At 58.2% G+C, this 19,531-nt stretch overlaps 6 protein-coding genes across 6 annotated transcripts; 4 read left to right on the top strand and 2 right to left on the bottom strand.

Moving 5' to 3' along the window:
• Nucleotides 1–277: 277 nt before the first annotated feature.
• Nucleotides 278–1,437, top strand: PG985_012853 (uncharacterized protein; the record flags this gene model as incomplete). Its single annotated transcript, XM_066832619.1, has 3 exons — nt 278–517; nt 676–781; nt 857–1,437. The coding sequence occupies 3 exons, from the start codon at nt 278–280 to the stop codon at nt 1,435–1,437; spliced, it is 927 nt and encodes a 308-aa protein (XP_066680669.1).
• A 692-nt stretch (nt 1,438–2,129) lies between these two features.
• Nucleotides 2,130–3,005, bottom strand: PG985_012852 (uncharacterized protein; the record flags this gene model as incomplete). The annotated part of the gene is made up of 1 exon (XM_066832618.1): nt 2,130–3,005. One exon carries the CDS (start codon nt 3,003–3,005, stop codon nt 2,130–2,132), a length of 876 nt encoding a protein of 291 aa, XP_066680668.1.
• A 4,280-nt stretch (nt 3,006–7,285) lies between these two features.
• Nucleotides 7,286–9,680, top strand: PG985_012851 (uncharacterized protein; the record flags this gene model as incomplete). Its single annotated transcript, XM_066832617.1, has 2 exons — nt 7,286–8,529; nt 8,594–9,680. 2 exons carry the CDS (start codon nt 7,286–7,288, stop codon nt 9,678–9,680), a joined length of 2,331 nt encoding a protein of 776 aa, XP_066680667.1.
• A 297-nt stretch (nt 9,681–9,977) lies between these two features.
• Nucleotides 9,978–12,029, bottom strand: PG985_012850 (Fmo5 protein; the record flags this gene model as incomplete). Its single annotated transcript, XM_066832616.1, has 2 exons — nt 9,978–11,575; nt 11,963–12,029. 2 exons carry the CDS (start codon nt 12,027–12,029, stop codon nt 9,978–9,980), a joined length of 1,665 nt encoding a protein of 554 aa, XP_066680666.1.
• A 2,313-nt stretch (nt 12,030–14,342) lies between these two features.
• On the top strand, nt 14,343–15,467 carry PG985_012849 (uncharacterized protein; the record flags this gene model as incomplete). Its single annotated transcript, XM_066832615.1, has 3 exons — nt 14,343–14,390; nt 14,448–15,204; nt 15,304–15,467. The coding sequence occupies 3 exons, from the start codon at nt 14,343–14,345 to the stop codon at nt 15,465–15,467; spliced, it is 969 nt and encodes a 322-aa protein (XP_066680665.1).
• Nucleotides 15,468–16,592: 1,125 nt separating this feature from the next.
• On the top strand, nt 16,593–19,169 carry PG985_012848 (Sodium:solute symporter family-domain-containing protein; the record flags this gene model as incomplete). Its single annotated transcript, XM_066832614.1, has 5 exons — nt 16,593–16,717; nt 16,863–17,037; nt 17,085–17,214; nt 17,277–18,195; nt 18,281–19,169. 5 exons carry the CDS (start codon nt 16,593–16,595, stop codon nt 19,167–19,169), a joined length of 2,238 nt encoding a protein of 745 aa, XP_066680664.1.
• Between the last annotated feature and the right edge of the window lie 362 nt (nt 19,170–19,531).

Below are 19,531 nucleotides of genomic sequence, written 5' to 3'. Positions count from 1 at the left end.
CAGGCTTGCCAAGTTCAGCAAGCTCAGTCCTGTTGCTTGCTTGCCTCACAGCCTCATCCCATCCTCGAAACAACAATAGCATGATTTAGGAGCAGGGGCCGCCAATTGTTCTCGATCCCGTTTTCTTTACGAAATAAGCCTACAGCACTGTAGCAGTTAAAAGCCTCCTACCTACCACTTCGCCGAGTATTTCGTTACGACTGCGCGACGAACTGCCGGCCAGATTTCGCCTCGTGATCCAGGCGCCGAAAAAGCGAAGCCTTTCGAGTTTCCCACCATGGACTCCAGATCGCCATCGCGCGAGCGATACGGCCGCTCCCCCACGCCGCCTTCACGATACTCGCGATCGCCCTCGCCCGTGCGCCGCCGTCGGTCGCCCACCAGATCAGCCTCACCCGCGCCTCGTCGCAATGGGAGGTACCGTGACGATCGCAGCGAAACCCGGAGCCGTAGCAGGACTCGCTCTCGCAGCTTTAGTCGCGGAAGGAGCGAGAGTCCTTTGCGAGGAAGCACTAAGGTCAGCCTCTTCCATATTTGCCTTTTTCCCAGTCACCGAAGACCTCGTTCTTCAGTGCCGTCGTTGTTCCCAATATAACAAGACAATCCCATTACTCTCTCCCACGCGCGAGCGCGGTGATCGCGGGGCAATTGCTAACTTGGCGCAATGTCACACAGATTGTAGTTGAAAAGCTCACAAAGAACATCAACGAGGACCATCTTCGCGAAGTTTTTGGCCAATATGGCCCCATCAAAGATCTCGACCTGCCCATGAACCGCCAATGTAAGTTACCAGTCGCGTGACCCCAATTTTCCTTCGGTGGATAGACACATTTACTGACAGTCGTTGGATCTACAGTCAACACGAATCGCGGTACTGCCTACATTCTCTTCAACCACGAAGCCGATGCCGAAGCCGCCATTGCGCACATGCACGAGGCCCAGGTCGACGGTGCCACCATCAACGTCTCGATAGTATTGCCCCGACGCAAATTTTCACCCTCGCCGCCCACGGCTAGCCGTGGAGCGAACATCGATCCCAGAGTGCCCGCGCCCGGACGAGGCGGTGGCGGTGGTCGAGGAGGTCGTGGATTCGGTGGATTTGGTGGCGGAGGTGGAGGTGGAGGACGAGGACGGCGCGGCGGATCGCCTGGTGGAAGATTTGGTGGCGGTGGACGCGGAGGAAGAGATCGCGAACGGGATAACGTCGATGTCTACCGTCCCCGGGAACGCTCCGGCTCCTTTTCGCCTCCTCCCCGCCGAGGCCGCTCGCCTTCTTACGGTTCGCGGTCCCCTTCGCCCCCTCCCAAAAGGCGCGGTGGTGGTCGAGGTGGCGCCGGCGGTGGTAGGCGCGATAGTTTCGACGACGACCGGAAGCGCAGCCCTAGTTACGACAGCTACCGCAGTCGCTCGCGAAGCCGGGGCCGTGCCTATCGCTAGAAACCCAGACCCCCCAACAGGAGCGGATAATGATACGAAGAATCGATACGTGCGCTTGGTCTATGTTTAAAAGAGGCGTTCTCGGACGGGATAAAAGATCGATACCTAGGCATATAGGGAGAAGCGTGGTCACACATGGTGAGCTTTCTCACTGCCGTAGTCTGAATTGACATTGATTTCCAGAACTAGTTTCCCCTACATATTTGGCGACTACATGTTTCGTTCCTCGACGTGCGACTTGATTCTACTTTCTACCTTGCTCCGGTCTACTGGACTTCACACAATACCACAAGCTCTCTGGTTACAGTCAAGCTCCCCACAGTCAAATTGGACGGTGGCTATTGACACAGGCGACATGCTGCCACATGTGATTGCGCATTTCGGCATTATTGGGCGCCAGTTTCGATGCCATCCAGGAATTACCTTCCAATACGTGCAGCCAAACCTCCTCTGAGACGCATCGAATTCGTACATCGTCATCCAAGGTATCTTGAGGCCTGGTAAGAGATCGGATATACCGGGCAGAGAATGGCAGATGAACACACTCCTGTCGTACCGCCCTGACCCGGCGAAACACCCTGTTCAAACCATCGCGGCCGCCGCCGCAAATGTTACCGTGGTAGTGGTGATGATAATGATCGTGGACGCAACGACAGCACTTTCACCTTCCCGCCCACCGTTGTCGCAGCCTTCTAGGGCCCAATCTCAAACTCGTTCAGACCGAGATGGTAGCTCCAGCTAGCGTGGTTGTCGTTGCGCCGGAAGCTGTGCGGGTCGTAGCTGTGCCGGCGGTAGTCCCTATACGAAGCCCCGTACACGGCGCGGAACCGCTCCGCGAGTGAGCGGCGGTAGGGGGCGGCGTGACGTAGAGGCGAGGAGATAGAGGAGGGCGGCGGCGTCCCGCGGACGAAGGCGTCGGCGCGGGCGACGGTGCGGCTGGGCAGGCCTAGGGACCACATGGTGCGGACGGTGCGGAGGGCGGCGGCGCGCAGGGCGGCTTGGCGCTCTAGCAGGGTTAGGAGCTCGGTGGCGAGGAGGGCGGTGAGGATGGTTTCGGGGCTGCTGGACGCGGATGTCAGGGGCGCGGTCGGGGAGGGCGGGGGCGGGAGCGGCATGAGGAGGGCGAGGGCTAGCAGGGCGCGCTGGGTGTAGAGGGCGGTTAGGTCTTGGGTCATGCGGCAGAGCATGTACTCGTGCACGGCGCGGCGGCGCTTGAGGTCGTTGTTGAGGTGGGGGCCGAAGTAGAAGTCGAGGGGGCGGAGGGCGGCCTGGGGGTTGGTTTGGCCGGATGCTGGGGTGCGCGGAGGCGTTGGGGGGAGGTCGGTGGCGGGAGTGGGCGCGGGGGGATGAGGAGGAGGGGGACGGCCGAATAGGGGTCCGGGGCTGAATTGGCTGAAGGAGAGAGGGGGTAAGGCTGGCGGTTGTTGCGCTTGCTGCTGCGGCTGCTCGGTGGAGGCGGGAGACGAGGGTGGCTGTTGGTCGCTGCTTGCGTTGCTGCTCATGCTGTCCGGCGTGGCTGGTCGGGTTGGCGGTGGTGTCGGTGGCGGCAGCTCGAAGCTGGGCGGCATGGTTCTGGACATTTTAGGTTGCTGCTGCTGCGAGGGGCCGTGGACAATCTTGAGGTATGCGTACGAGCGATAGGCGGTAATCGTGTTAGAAGAGGACACTGGCAGATCGATCTAGTATATATCCCATCGCATTGCTTGTTTGCTCAGTGTCCCGCGTTCTTGACCACCTTTCATCCAAGCCATACTAAGATGGGTTTCTTGATGCATCTTCTAGGTTCAATATTCGAATCAAGGCTTTCTCCAAGGTGCCATTTGCTTATTAACTACGAATTGTTTGCGAACCCATGTACCACGGTTGATCAATGGACCTTTGTCGGCCACCCTTGAGTTTGTGTCTCGGGTATATGGAAGATTCCTACTCAACCGGGAGGTGACTGGATAGATTCGTATGTTCTTTCCCTCTCTACCCTAAGTGTTTGACATAAATTCATGATTAATAGCTGCATGTGGATGAGAAAGGGGATATTGTTGACGCCATCGCGACAAAGCCCGGGAGCAGTGCTGGGAGGTAAACATTATAAACATGGCAACAAAGATTGTCACAATTCAGTCGATGCTAGAATCACAATTATAGTCAAGGTACCGTTGAGTAGACAGTGGTAAAAGGAAAGGGATATGATTGTGAGAAAAAGAGGAAAGGGGTAATGAGTAGAAAAAGAAAAAGAAAGTGACCGCAGAGGGAATCGAACCCTCTTGCCTTTAAGTATATGAATAAGAATACTACCGCTAGGCTACACCAGCCCGGTCAAGGGATATCTATGTCAACTCGGGTTATAAAGACAGCGTGACAAGGCAATACTTCGCACTCGAGTGGTTGAGCGGGCTATCAAGGTTTGGTGATGCCATGGGGCGTGGCACTTGACCCGCAGTGCTGCCAGTGTGTATTAGCCGTGCACGGAAGTATGTTATGCGCAATAGGATATCGTACAAGAGACTGAGAGGTAAGTATGAGATCAGTCTAGTTGAAGGTAGTTAGGATAGCCCCTGCTTGCATCATGAGGGTGACTGACCCAAAACACCGGCACTAAATCCCAGGGGTGCGGCTCTTCCCCAAACGCAGCTTTCGCGAACTTGCCGTCCCACCACGTCTTCGTTCTAGCCCGCATCTTCCGGCAGGCGACAGTCGTGATCGTGGAAGAGCACCTGGACCCCGTTGTCGATATTGCCAGACCACTTTGGAATCAAGCAACCAACCCCCCGGTCTGCTATTGCGCCTAGTATACGAGATTGTTCAGGCAACCCATACGGAGGCTGACACGCACTTGCGCCTGTCCGAGGCGGTTATGGCATAATAATGACGTTATGGAATAATAATGACACATCTCGTCGAATTATGGCTGTGGAAAAAGCCTGTTGTCGCTCTGTCGACGTGGTGGTGATGCTGCTGTTGATGGTGCCGCGCGATCAACGCCTAATATCTTCCTGTGCCACCGGAAGTCTTAGAAGCCACACTCGCTATCCGTATCAGGATTGGTGATGTAGAACGGCGTTCTAGGCACACGCGCCGCAGGAACATGAGGTCCACACGTCGTCTAGGTGCCCCAGGATGAGCTTGGCGAGCCCCATGGTCAAGAAGACGGCTTCCGTTGTTCTCACGGAGGGAAGGTTCACCCCCTAGTGCTGTGTCGCGCGCATGCGCATGATCTATCCAGAGCGGGAAGTCTTTTCAAAATGGGCCTATTTCATCAGATATGGCTCTGGTTCCCGCCGAACACCACCGCCGCCTTTCCGGCTTCGGCGCCGGAGGGGCACGGCATTCTTGCTGAAGAGCCTCAAAGCAAATATGGGGAAGGCAGCTGTTACTCATTCTAAATGGGAGTCAGTATGAGTAATAGTAGTAGAAAGATATTCAGATTGTCCCCTTCATGTTCTGGCGTGCAAGACCGGGACTGATGCTGTTGAATACGATTGACTCGAATTTTATTCGACATCATCACAAGAATTTATCTTGGTGCTACCCGTAACGCCCATTGAAAACTAGAGTAAGAGTAAGACTTGCAGTGTTTTTCTCCCATTCTAGTGGATGCTTACTGTTCAGCCTGACCTACATCATGCTGGAGTTATGTATTGTTGACCAAGCCTCACTTATCGCCGCATGCCTCCGAGGTTCAAGGGAAAATGACAAGATGCCCGCATATGCAGATCGGGGAAGCAGCAGCGGGAGGCCGTTGATGGCTTGCTTCGATTTTCTTCTTCTTCTTCTTCTTCTTCTTTGATTTCCTTCTTCTTCCTGTCTCTATGCATGCTGACGAGACGAGACAATCTAGGACCTGTGGCTTCTGATTCAGATCGCCTTTGCAGACGTCACCAACTTACGAGACATGCATGGTGCGACCAGCCTCGCCTCTGCGGTCTTAATTGACGTGACTCGCTGGTGGTATGTGGTGCATGATAGGTATTCCATCGATATACGAGGCCGCGCGAATTACTGCTAAAAGGGTGGCAGGAGGGCGACATGAGAACCAAACGCTCTACGATGTGAGTGTATCATGAAATGCAAGTGTCAAGCAATTTGCGTGACGAAACTCAATTGGCCTGGTCAGGGGCAGCATATACGGAAATCGGAAAGCTTAACTGAAAAGCAGTAATTCTATAATACGAACGAGCCCAGGAGGCTGGATTCATCCAACTGACGGAAAGTTCAGAGATCCAGATTGACGTTGGCGACCAAGAGGGGAGATCCTGGTAGCTGGTGACTTGAACATGGCCATGGGGCGATGCTTCCTGGCCGTTGCGACTGTGGCTGCATGCAAAGCTACCATGGCATGGTTCCTGCAGACGGACAAATCTCACGACTCACTCCGTAATTTCAATGCGACAACTTCGCTTAATGATCCTAACCGGCAGACTTTACTTGCTTGTTTTGGAGCCCATTGGCCAACCAGGTTACTGCCCGCGGGTGATCTAGATAGCCTCCTTCTCACATCAAGGACCGGGGAGGTTGGCATTGCTAAGAAGGAAATTGCGCATCAAGCTTCAACAACAAACTGCCAAGCCCTCTCCGATGCCGCATCCCTTCTCTTGTTTGTTTTCTGCGCCGCAACCAAACACCATGGCTTGTCCTCTGGCAATTGCCGCTATATCAGGTCCGTGATTGGCGTACGACCATATGCGTGCGTGCTTGTACAATCGAAGCTATGGGCTAACCCGGTCGCACTACGGCCCTCCCCACCTCAAACAGTAAGTAGCATCCGCTATCGTTCGAGTGACAGAGCGAGTTAGCAGCTTCCACCAACGGGCTGTTGAGGGTGACATGATGGATACGACGGTGATTCTCGACGTACGCCCAGCTCTCGGGCCGAAACATGACTTTAGGGACCCGTCGTTTTCTTTCTTTCTGGTCCTTAGAGGTGAGACTCTCCCGTGATGCGCAGTGGCTGCGTTGCATATATAGCGCCCACTCATGAATCAGCATGTCCAGCGGTGTGCACCCAAGGCAGCAAATAGGCGCAATCCAGACCGTTGGCGCGCTGGGGAGGCGCATGTCGCACAACAGACGACCAAACAATCACGAATCGCATATCGCATCTGCCTGGCTGGCTGGTCTTCGGAGCATCTGGTATCGTGCATTTTGCCTCTTTGTTTACAGCGAGACTAGCCCAGGGGGTGGTCTGCTAGCTCCCCCAAGCTCCCATGTCGCATGCTACCCTCATTTGGTCCCGCCCCGAGGACCTGCCTCTTCCGGCAGGTGTCTTGGATAATCCCCATACGGATCATGGAAGCCGGCCCTGCCCGCAGCCGAAAAGCCACCTAAACCCCCCCTCGCCTAAGCGTCTGCGACCTGCATGATTACCAGCACTGATATGGAGTCAGGCCAGTCAGCCAGTGGGGTGTTGGTTGTTGGTTTGCAGATAGGTAGGCCGCAAGCCGGGGTCATCGAACGGAGAATAGGCCTGGAAGATATGCTATCGCCGCCGTCGCCACCCACGACGACCCGCGGCCAGCAGTTCCTTGCAGGGTCTTAGGCCGTGCAACCGACATGCAGCAGCCAGCCCAGCCCATGAGGGGAAAGAGACATATCTCAATGTCACTCCTCCATTCGCCGTGTAATGCAATCTGCTATCTAAAGGTAGCGGCTGCAGGGTATGTCCACTTGCTAGGTTAGCCAGGCCGCCCATCATGGATGATCACCTATATAAGGGACCCTGCCGAGGGTCGCGTCCTGCTTGGGAGCAAGAAGATGTTCCAGAGCTCTTCTCGCTTCTGACCTTGACTCCCGCCCACCTGATCGTGGCCCAATACAGACAGAACAGCCTTCTGTTTCCTTTTGAATTGCCATCATGAGGGGTCCCGTCGCTCAGAGCAGCGCTGCGGTGCTCGCACTGGCTAGTGGTGTCACCGCCGCCAGCTCCGCCAGCGCCAGCTATCCCGCCACAGCCTCCACCTCGGCGACGCCCACATCGGCCACCGCCGCCTGCGCCGTCGTCAGCGCCGCGTGGGCCTCGCAAGTCGCGGCGTCGCCCTCGGCCACGCCCACGGTGGAGGCCAAGGTGGCCTACGAGTGCCTCAACTCGGTGCCCGTCGCCAAGGCGGAGGCGCTGCGGTTCGTGGACGGGCTCGTGCCCTACCTCGAGTGGCAGTCGGACACGGCCTGGAAGAAGGACCCGCCCGCGAGCTACTTCTACCCGCCCCACGACATGTGGGCCGAGCTTGCCTCGGTGCGCGCCGGCATCGAGGCCGACAAGTACGCGAGCGAGTACGCCTGGCAGGCCGACATGTACCTGCGCGTCTTCGGCCCGGGCCACGACGGCCACCTGTACGTCTACTCGGACGTGCTGACCAACGCGCTCGAGTTCGCCCGGCCCTTTGCGCTCGTCTCCGTCAGCGCCGACGGGAGTGCCACGCCCGAGATCAAGGTCTACGACGACGTCATGACCTCGCCCGACACGGCCTCGACCATCACCAAAATCAACGGCAAGGACGCCGCCGCCTTCATCGAGGACGCCATCTTCGCCGTCTCGGGCAACCAGGACAAGGACTCGGCCTACAACTCCATGTTCTACGAGAAGGCCTTCGCGGCCTCCAAGGGCACCGGCTACTTCAAGCAGGGCGGCCGCACCCGCTACGTCTACCCGGGCGCCGCCACCTCTTTTGTGTTTGCCAACGGCACCGAGCTCGAGCTGCCCAACTCGGCCCTCATCAAGGGCAACTGGACCGGCGTCGTCGACGGGCCCACCTTCTTCGCCCAGTTCGCGCCCTACGCCGACCCCGCCAAGAGCAGCAGCGGCCCACCCCCGTCTTCCACGTCGTCGGCTCCCGCCGTCGCTACGCCCACGGGCGTGCCCGGCTACCCCAAGCCCGTCATCGTCAGCTCCGACACCGTTGTCTCGGGCTACTTCCTCGACCAGCCCGGATTTGAGGATGTGGCGGTGCTCTCCATGCTGTCCTTCTCGCCTGAGAACCCCGCGGAGTTCCAGCGCGTCGTCGAGAGCTTCTTCGACAAGGCTGTCGCGGCGGGCAAGAAGAAGCTTGTTGTGGATGTTCAGGTCAACGGCGGTGGCTACATCTTCCAGGGCTACGATACGTAAGTATTGCCCTCTACCCCACTCTATTATCAATTCGAACCAGAATGCTAATTCGTTACACAGCTTCCGCCAGATCTTCCCCGACATCGAGCAGGAGGGCACCGGTCGCTGGCGCTACTCGCCCGGTTTCGAGGCCGTCTCCAAGGTCTTCGCCAAGAACTGCGAGGGCTTCGACCCGTACACCGCGCCCGACGAGCTGATCCAGCAGTGCGAGAGCGTGTACAACTGGCAGTACGACTACGACCGCGACAACAAGAACTTCACGTCCTACGAGGACAAGTTCCCGCCGGCCGAGTCCAAGGGCGACCCGTACACGGAGCTGATGCAGTGGAACTTCGACAACCCGCTCGACACCATCAACCAGACGTACGGCATCGGCTACGACATCACGGGCTACGGCACGCGCAAGAACTACACGTCGCGCCCCTTCGGCGGGCCCGAGAACATCGTCGTCCTCTTCGACGGCTACTGCGCCTCGACCTGCACCCTCTTCTCCCAGTTCATGAAGCACGACGCCGGCGTGCAGTTCATCGCCATGGGCGGCCGGCCCTCGGTCCAGGACAAGATCCAGGGCGTCGGCGGCGTCAAGGGCTCCCAGTCCTACTCGTTTAGTTCGGTCTACAGCTACACCCAGCTCGCGCGCAAGCACACCTCAGACCCGGAGCTCGTCAAGCAGCTCGACCGCTTCACCCCCTACGCCTTCGCCCGCACCTCCAACGCCGGCATCAACGTCAAGGACGAGATCCTGCGCGAAAACTGGGACGACGGCACCCCCGCCCAATTCGTCGCCGAGTACGCCGACTGCCGCCTCTTCTGGCAGGCCGACATGCACAAGGACATCACCAACCTCTGGACCGCGGCGGCGACCGCCGCCTTCAAGGGCGGCAAGTGCGCCTTTGGCGCCATCGACCACTCCGCCTCCGCTTCGGCCAAGACCACGGCCGCCCGCAGCGAGAGCGAGACCGCGAACAGCCGCATCGCGCCCTTCGGCAAGCCGCGCTTCACCATCCCCAAGGCGCGCCCCGTGCCGATGCGCGTCCCCGTCGGCCAGAGCGTCGTCAAGCGCCAGGCCGAGGCCGAGGCGCAGAAGGCGCCCGGCGAGAAGTCGTGGGTCTTTATGGCCAACCAGCACATGGTCGCCGACAACTAGAAACACAAAAACTGGCTTGATATTTCAACGTCATGCCCAAGTCTATTTTCTTGCAAATAGGACACCATCATCTATGTACAAAGCAATAATGAATAATATATATTAGTTAACCCTTAACCCTACTCGTGTCGATCTATGGACAATTTGGTATATCGTAGAAGTGTCACGTATTGATAGATTATGTGAAAAAAAAAAAGGCAGTGATTTGCTGCTACCTCCACGTGTACGACCTTTACACCCAAGTATTATAGGTCTACTCAACGCCATTGCTAAGTTATGGAGGCTTCCAAAGATTCACTATTTGAGCCCCAGCAACTCCTTCTCCCTCCTCGAAAACTCCTTATCCCCCCTCGCCGTCCGCAAAATCGTCGCGGCGGCGAGCTCCGGATTCGCCCCGCGCCCGCAGAGCCGCCACTGCGCGTTGCAAGTCACGTCGAAGTAGACCGCGCTCAAGCAGCGCAGCCCATCGAGGAGGCCGCCGTTGCGCAGCAGGAGCCGCGGGGCCAGCAGCCGGCCCATGGTCGGGTTCGCCCCCAGCGGCGCCAGCAGGCTGTCGATCAGCGGCACGTACGACTCGCTGTTGGCGTGCCGGGGCGAGTCGACGTAGTTGGCCCGCCGCCACGCCTGCTCCTTGCGGATCGCGGCGGCCAGGGCCGCGCCCCGGGGCGGCGCGTGGTGGCCCGCGAGCGCGCTCACGACGTAGCGCGCCGAGGCCTCGGCGGCGGGCGGGGCGGGACCGGGGAGCTCGGTCATGCCGACGAAGTAGAGGTTGCGGTAGCGCTGCGGCACCACCATCTTGTAGAGGTTAATGCTGTCGTCGTCGCCGTCGCCGTCGTCGCCGCGCAGGACGTCGGCGGGGAGGTGGGGCTGGGTGCGGTGGTAGCCCGTGCAGGCGATGACCGTGTCGAGGTTCTCGAGGCGCGTGCCGTCCGACAGCACGAGGCCGCGGTCGCCCTCGAAGCCGTCGACGTCGGCGCGGTGGACCTTGATCGCCCGCGTGCGCACCCGCTCCAGGAACTCGCTGCGGATCGTCGGGTTCTGCTGCATCATGCTGTGCTTGGGCTTCAGCTCGTCCGGGTGCGGGCCCTGCACCGCGTCGAGCAGCTTCTGCTGCGTCCACTCGCCGAGCCGGCCCGGCATCCAGACCTGCGTCGCGCGGTTGTCCCACGCCTCGGCCGTCTTGCCCAGGACGTAGCGCGGGATGACCCAGGTCCCGCGCCGCGTCACCAGGTGCACCTCGCGGCAGCCGGCCGCCGTCAGCTCGCACGCGATGTCGATGGCCGACGAGCCCGCGCCGATGAGGGCCACGCGCTGGCCCGCGAAGCGGCCCGGGCGCCGGTAGTAGTGCGTGTGGAAGAACTCCCCTTTAAAATTCTCCTTGAGGCCCTGGAAGTCCGGCACGCGCGGGATCGTGTTGTACCCGATGGCCGAGATGACGGCGTCGTACGTGCGCTGCTGGGGCTCCTTGTCGTCGGGTCCCTGGAAGGTGACGGTCCAGGTCGTGCCCTGATCGTCGTGCTCGTCCGCTCCATCGCCGCTGCTGCGGTCAGGCACGCACCGCAGGATCTTGGTGCTCAGGCGAATGTGCGGGTGCAGTTTGAAGTGGTCCGCGTACTCGACGAGGTACTGGTGCATCTCCCAGTGACTAAAGTAGTCGCCATGGCGGGCAGGATCTATGGGGAAGTCACTGAAGCCCGTGGTGTCGCGGCACGAGTTCAAAACCACGCCGTCGTAGATGGACGAGTGCAGCTCGCCTGAGGCCTTGTCAGGCTCCGCTTGATACGCCCATTGGCCGCCGATCTCCGGGCGGGTCTCGAAGACCTCGGGGACGATCTCGACGCCTCCATCTGCTCCTTCCGCGAGGCACTCCTTGCAGGCGACAAGGCCCGAAAGTCCTGCGTCAGATAGACTCAGGTTAGCGATTGTGCGACATGATTGGCTCCGATGTGCAAAGTCATATAGTTAGATGGTAGAGTTCCTGTATGTGTTATACATCTCGCGCATGAAAACCACCTTCCCCATTCTTATCCATGCGCTGCACGTTGAACATTAGATAGACGGCTTCTGGGCCGTGTGGCCAATGAACGGCATGCATGAGAAATGGATGAGGTCACCTCTTGGCTGGGAAAGGGTGGTATGCATACTCCGTAGAGTGCTGGGCATTTTTCTCACGCATGGCTGCGATCCTTCTTTTTTCGTGGCCTGCAAGCTGACTCTGACAGGCACAGGGGTGTTTTGTGTCTGTGTGGGGGGGCTACGAGAGCTTGAAAGTTGAGACTCACCTGCGCCGATGATTGCGACCCTCTTCTTCTGGGTGTGCTTCCCTGGTTCTACATCTACCGACTCCATTGTGATCGGCCCAAATGAATCGAGCAACAGGCCATGCAACCTCCAGGAAACGAATTCTCAGCCGACCAGGTCGAGTCTTGCCAGTCCTGAGGAAGATTGAGTTGAGAGATGGAAGGTGTGTTCAAGTTTGGTTGGGGTGGATTTTCATGGAATTTCTATTCACAAAGAAGAGCGGAAGGGGCATCTTGTACAGATTGCTTACTGTACGAGTCCCATCGATGCCCCAATATTTGCTAATGTTGTTGGTTCTACGGATAACACTTCATCAATTGAAGGTGGTTCCAACTGGGCTAAGCGCCAAAATCTGGCGGCTGACGTGAGAGGGTGGGAGTCGCCTAGCATGCCTGTTTGGTCTGAATTGTTTAGTGAACGAAGGGAGCTTCGAGCATGAATCTCTTTTGCACTTTCCCTGAACCCATCCCTTGCTGGCTGGGAGGTTTGATTCGCACGATCGTCGCTCTCTGCGCTTTCCTTCATACCTCTTTCCCCATCTTCTTCTCTTCCGACCATTCTCAACGGCCCCTCTTCCCCTTTCCCCCCCCCCTTCCGCGCTGAAGCTGAAACGTGTGGGAGTCTGCTTACACGAAATGCTTGTCAATCTTACTTCTCAGGATGCACGCGCTATGCACACTCTATGCGACATGCGGCCAAACGAAAATCTTGCGATCAAGTCAATGCGATTTTATCGATTCCAGCTCCAGTTTCAATGTGACGATCTAGGCTCAGGTGGTTGGTGCTTGAAACAAGTCAACTAATTGCCTAGCCTCCAGCTATGAACCGCGCCGCCAGAACCGCATAAGCGCCAGAATGATTCAGCAACCCTCGGCCATGACCATGAGCGTACTCACATAAACTTAGCAGCTGTGCAATTTTTCGCGTGGTGGGTGCATCCCACGCGCTTCACCTCCTCCCGCATCCAGCCCGCGGCGGGTCAGGATCCCGTTGCCGCGATTTGTTCGGTAGGGCTGTCTCATATGTGCTGCTGCTGGCTGAACTTCCGCTACCGTCCTGGCTGGTCCTTGCAGGCCTCGGCTGGTTCGAGACTGGGCAGTAAGTAAGCTGACCACCACCTTGGACAGAATTGCCGGCAACTTCCTTTCAGCTCCAGCTGCCAGCCCGCTCCAAGTACACATCCACGGCGAATGTTCTATTTTTTCCGCATGGCGCGTCTCACACATCAGGTCTATACTCCGAGTCTCTATGGGCTGCGATGGTGAGATTGGCTCTCGAAACCCTCTGCTCCACCTACCTGCTTATATGGGATAGCTGATCGTGGATTGCTCCTACCTGAGTCTCAGGGTTGGATGCTTGATGTCACGGCTGGAGCTGCGACTGTGCCGCAGGTAATAGTAGGTAGAGAATATCTATCACACGACTTGACGGCGTGGAGTTGATCCTGATGAGAGGGAGCTTGGCTGCTGCTTGGGCCAATTGGCATTTATTGACGGTGCCTCTAGCCTGCCTGTGCCCGCAGCGGGCCTTTCTGGGGCTAGCAGGGGGCCGCATGGCTTCTGGAAGGATTTCAGGTCTGCAGCTAGCTGGGCTCGCAGGGTCTGACAGGGGCTATCCGTCGCCTATAAAGTTTACCCTTGGCCTAGCAGCCAGCGCTATTGGGTGGCCCCTACACACCCCCTCCAGCGTGCAGCGCGCAGACAGCCCAGGACATGAACCTCCATGCGTTCCGATGCCATGTGCGCACATGGCAGCCTGCATCATCCAAGAATCCTTGATCACCATCATCTACCATGTGGAAACCAGCTGCACCCACTCCGCCCTGGCTGCCACGTTTTGTCTTATTGCCAATCTCGTGTCCTCGTCCATCCAAGGCTCTTGTCCGCCCGATCTGGTAAGAGATGGTGTCATCTTCCATGCGGGATTTGACAGATTACCGCTGGACCGTTACATTCTCTCGGACTTCGCGCGCCAGGGTACCCCGTATCCCTCGTGTCTTTCTTTCGACTTCCCACACCACCCCCCTCTTCGTGCGGGATTCGGATTTCGATTCAAAAGCTCACATAAGTATGTATACAGCAGCAGCTTCCTCGAGACCACTGGACAGACAGCCGGGGAAAAGCAAATGCTGTTGTTGCTGAGGGTTGGCAATGTTGCATCCGCGCAACATCGAATCTGAACCCGGCAACTTTTTAGGCCACGTTGAACGATAGCATAGTGGATGCACTACTCGAACCCAGGTTCTCCAGTCACATCAGCCTTATTGGCCTTTTAGGCCGGCTCTTTCCCTAGGCCGGCAACAAGCCCTCTAGTTGACGGTTCGGACACATAACCGTCCCCCCACCCTGCAGCACATTCATCATGGACAGGAAGCCAGCGGCCGGCAAGCCGTGCAACCCAGATCATGCCGTAAGTATATGGCACCTCCAACATGCAATATTTATCCTACGTGTCTAACGAGACCAGCCCAAACGTGCGGAGACCCCGGAAAGCCGGAGTGAGCCACCGCCCGAAGATCGGAATATGCTGGAGGCCAGAGCCCAGTATCTAGCTCTGAGAAAAGAGCTCCTCCCGGAGTCTGACAGCCAACAACGCCAAGCTCGTGCACGGCATCGGCTCTACACGGCAGTCCTAGATGGAAACCTCACATGCTGTAAACTCCCCTCAAAAGTCAACCGGGTCCTGGATATTGGCTCCGGCATCGGCTGCTGGGCTGTGGATATTGCCCGCCAACATCCCGAAGCTCAAGTTACTTGCATCGATCACCACGCCGTTTGTCTCCGGGACGCCCCCTCCAACGTGTCCCTCCACGTGGCGGATCTGAACCGAGACTGGCCCGTCGAGCCCAACTCGCTGGACTTGATCCACATACGCGCCATGAGCGACGACGTCGTCAGCTGGCCCTTTGTCCTCGGCCAAGCCCTCCGAGCCCTGCGGCCGGGCGGGCAGCTCGAGGTTTCGGAGATCCGGCCGCGGTTCTGGGACTTTGACGGCCAGTTCGCGGTCACGGACGTGCTGCCGGAGGGGGAGCAGATGTCGGCCGAGCTGAGCGCGAAGATGGGGGTGGACCTGGACCCATCGGAGAGGCTGCCCATGTGGCTGGACAATGCCGGCTTCGAGAAGGCCGCGCAGCGGAGCGAGATCATCCCCGTCGGCAACTGGTCCAAGGATGCCAAGCTGCACCAGAGGGCCACTCTTTATAAGGATTTGCTTGAGATAAGCGGTACGTCCTCTTGTCGTCCCCCTCTCATTTTCTCGGTTTCTTTACGATCTAGCAGTTGCCGATCTCTACATGTCAAGTTGACTGACTTTACCTTTCTAGGCTGGGAGGGTAAGTCGAGGCAACTCTTCGTCAGCAGTGGTTGGGATCTCCCAAGATATATGGCGCTGGTTAACCGCATGAGGGAGTCGATAACGCGCGGTGGGATAAGGGTTTACATGACGGCCGTCTTTACGACCTGTCGGCGACCGGCAGACGAGCAATGAACAATCAACATGCCTATGTGGCAGCTGTGTACACTAGATGATTTATTCGGTTCGGGTCAACGCGCAAGCATCTGGTATGATATGAACCTGGGTAAACCCAACAGAAGATGCAGGACGACTCATTATTGAGAGGATATTAGGTACCAACCTAATGGAAGAGAGAATTGATACCCATAAAATCATGGTCATCTCTTACTGCCCACGCGACCAATCTTGTCTAGTTCGGGTCCGGGGACCAGAGTCTTCAACTTCGAGGAACACGAAAAAAGGTCACGAACGACTACTGTGGCGTCCCGTCTTGGCGTTCATCCGAAAACCGCTAATGGCCATGATGCCATCTGATTCACTCCAAGAACATGCGCATGAACTACTGCTAGGTGCAGTTTGAATACACTAGACTCGGGGTGCAGAGCTTGATTGACACTTCAATCTTTTGGACTCACACTCCACTGACCTCTGCCCGCCAACGATGTCGGTCAATGTCGCACGGCAGATGCGCCACGGAAAAGAACCCGTCGGCCAACACATCCGGCAGCTTCGGAATGATATCCCTCAATCACACGCACGCATGCGCAAGCCTAGAGATCTAACAGTTTATGGTCGGTGATCGGCATCGTTCTGCAAGCTTATCGCGTATCCCAGGGTACTCCAACTTTTCTAACCCCGCGAAAGTACAGTACAGTACAGTACGGGACCCCTCCGATACGGAAACCACCACGACTTATCATGGTGATAACGAGGGGTAACTTACCCCAATGCTTTGCACGCAACGTTGGGGGTATATCGTTGGAGCATATACTTTTCCTGTCTGGATAGGTAACTGGGCAAGATATGCATGATTTACCCACCTCGTTATCAGACAGGGCGAGGTATCGGCGGCGACGACCTATCGAACGCTGCAGACTCAAGACCTCAGTATGTGCCGATGCGACTGGCCCGATAGCTGGAACCGCGTCCCTCGACCCCCTGCAATCATGGCGTTACACATGGTGCCGCTTACCTTGCTCTCTCCCTTCCATTGTTGCTGGGTCCTAAGCTGAGATGTATGTCTCATCGCGCACCGGCAATGATGCGACGCGATTGTACATATATAAGCGTGGGGACGTCTTGGTTTCCCCGCGAGCCATGCGAAAGTCGCCTAGCTATACTTCTTGGGCAATGATGGCGACACATGATGGGATTCAAGTCTTGGACTCTGGGGTCGGGTACGGCGTTGTGATTGGAATAGGTGCATTCTTTGCTCTTCTCATGTACGTGCTGTGCTCTCGTTCTCTCTTACTCATTCTTTTCCCGCTTTGCATATACCTCATTCCAATCGCTTTATCTTCTTTGTTTCCGCCCTTCTCTCTTAACAATACGCAATCGATCATGTGGACTAACCCGACTGCTACCCAGGCTCGCCTTGACATGGCTGCAGAACCGGTACACGGCCTACTCGACCAAGCAGGCCGAGGAGTTCAACACGGCGTCGCGCAGCGTCAAGCCCGGCCTCATCGCGGCGGGCATCGTCAGTTCGTGGACGTGGAGCTCAACCCTCTTGACCTCGAGCACGTTTGCGTATTCGTACGGGGTACGTCTCCCCGCATCGCCATCCGGAAGTGTGCTGGGATAATATAGGGTCATCGCATACTGACAAAGATTTGTGTCATTCAGATATGTGGCCCGATGTGGTACGGGGCCATGGGAACCTCCCAGATCCTGCTCTTTAGTCTGATCGCCATCAAGATCAAGTCAAACGCCCCTGGAGGTGAGTCGTGCTCTCATCAGAGCCCATCGAGAAGCACCGTCTAACCGGACGGGCCAACGCAGCGCACACCATGCCCGAGATCATCCTGAGCCGCCACGGCAAGCCGGCCCACCTGACGTACCTCTTCTTCGGCCTCGCGACCAACATGCTGGTGGGCGCCTGCCTGGTCCTCGGCGGCGCCCAGGTCACGGCCGGCCTCTCGGGCGTCAACGTCTACGGCACCATCTTCCTGATCCCCCTGGTGGTGGCCGCCTACGTCATCGCGGGGGGGCTGCGCAGCACCTTCATCGCCGACTACGCCCACACCGTCATCCACTTCGCCGCCATCTTCGTCTTCTGCTTCGAGATGTACGTCCCCTCCCTCAGCAGCGCCGGCAGCATCGCCGGGCGGCTGTCCGGCGGCATCGACGGCTTCTACCGCGCCCTGCAGGAGGCGGGCGAAACGAACCCCGTCCCGGGCAACCACGGCGGGTCCTACCTGACCTTCAAGAGCAACGACGGCCTCGTCTTCGCCGTCGACCTGCTCGTGGCCGGCTTCGCCAACGTCTGGCTCGACCAGGCCTACTGGCAGCGCGCCATCGCCTCGCGGCCCGAGACGTCGGTCCGGGCCTACCTGTTCGGCGGCGTCGCCTGGTACGGGATCCCGTTCGCCTTCGGCACGGCCATGGGACTCGGCTGCGTGGCCCTGACGGGCACCGCGTCCTTTCCCACTTTCCCGGACCCGCTCACGGCCGCCCAGAACGGGGCCGGGCTGTCGGCCCCCGCCAGCGCGGTGGCGCTGCTGGGACGGGGCGGGGCGGGGCTGATGTTGTTGTTGCTGTTCATGGCGGTTACGTCGAGTACCAGCGCGGAGCTCATTGCGGTCTCGTCGCTGATTACGTTTGATGTGTATAAGACTTACCTGAAGCCCGCGGCGAGCTCGACGGAGTTGGTTAAGATTTCGCATTTGGGAATTATTATCTATGCACTTATACTTGCCGCGTAAGTGACCTACCTACCTCAACCCACGCATTCGAGTCCGAAGTCAGGCTCCCTCTGCATCATACTAACGTGTCCGCGTTGCCAGATTCTGCTGCATCCTCAACGCTGTCAACATCAACCTGACCTGGGTCCTCACCATCCTCGGCGTCCTCGTCGGCGGCGCCTCGATCCCCGTGGGCCTCGTCCTGCTGTGGCCCCGGATGTCGACGGTCGCGACGCTGGCGGCGCCGTGGGTCGGGCTCGCGTTCGGCATGCTGGCCTGGCTCCTCACCACGCGCTACCGCAGCGGCCGCATCACGGTCGAGACGAGCGGCGACGTCCTCAACGCCCTCGCCGGCAACCTGGTGTCGGCGGGCACGGGCACCGTCCTGGCGGTCGTGCTGTCTTTCGTCTATCCCGGGCAGCACGCTGCGTCGGGTGACGATCCAGAGGCGAGGAGGCGCATGGATAAGATTAATGGGGTGCGGCCTCCTCGCGCCAGCACTGACGGTGTTTCCGATTCGCAACAAGTCGCGGGCGAGAAGTCACGAGATGGCCGCGGCGATAGGGAGCCCTCCGACGCCACGACACCACCCGATACCGCCTTGGATCCGCCTCCGACGGATACCCTAGCCTCAACCGGCAACGCCATCGTCGACTTCCTGGAGGCGTCGTACATCGAGCCGATGGCGCCGGACGAGGTGCGCAAAGCCACGCGGCTGGCCCAGGGCTTCAACCTGGTCTACTGGCTGCTCGTCATCTTGCTGGTGCCCTTCACCCTGTTCGGGACGCAGTGGGAGTTCACCCTCGCCGGGTTCCGGGGCTGGTGCGTGGTGAGTTTTATCTGGGTCTGGTGCAGCATGGGCATCTGCGTCGTCTGGCCGCTGGTGGAGAGCCGGGGCACCATGGCGGGTATCGCGCGGGGGCTGTTCCGGGACGTGCGGAGCGGCGGGGGCGGGGGTGAGAGGGGGAGGTCGGAGGAGAGTACTGTATAAAGGGGGAGATGAGAGAGAGTGATGGGGAGAGATCATTGGCACTGATCGATGCCTCTTGGCTGGCCCTATGAACTAGCACAAGCAAGATCAATCACCACGGGTGCGCGGCCTAGATTTCCATATAAATCCACGATAGACTCGACACATGCCTTGCTGAACATGATGCATGATCCACAGTAAAATACTGTTTGCTGTTTTCCCACTGCGTGTACTGCGAATCCTGCTGCAAAATGCGTGCCGGAAGTCCGAAACCCACGATGCCGACTTCGGTCTAGCAATATCGCCTCACCCATTGGCTTCCCTAGGGCGTGCGCGGGTCCTCCCTATTTGTCTTTTCGATAACGCTAGAAGCGGGACCGCCC

This window comes from Apiospora marii (genome assembly GCF_038362585.1).
Source record: "Apiospora marii strain CBS 49790 chromosome Unknown utg000009l_segment0_segment0, whole genome shotgun sequence".
NCBI classification, from domain to species: domain Eukaryota; kingdom Fungi; phylum Ascomycota; class Sordariomycetes; order Amphisphaeriales; family Apiosporaceae; genus Apiospora; species Apiospora marii.
This window is presented reverse-complemented; position numbering and strand designations above follow the sequence as displayed.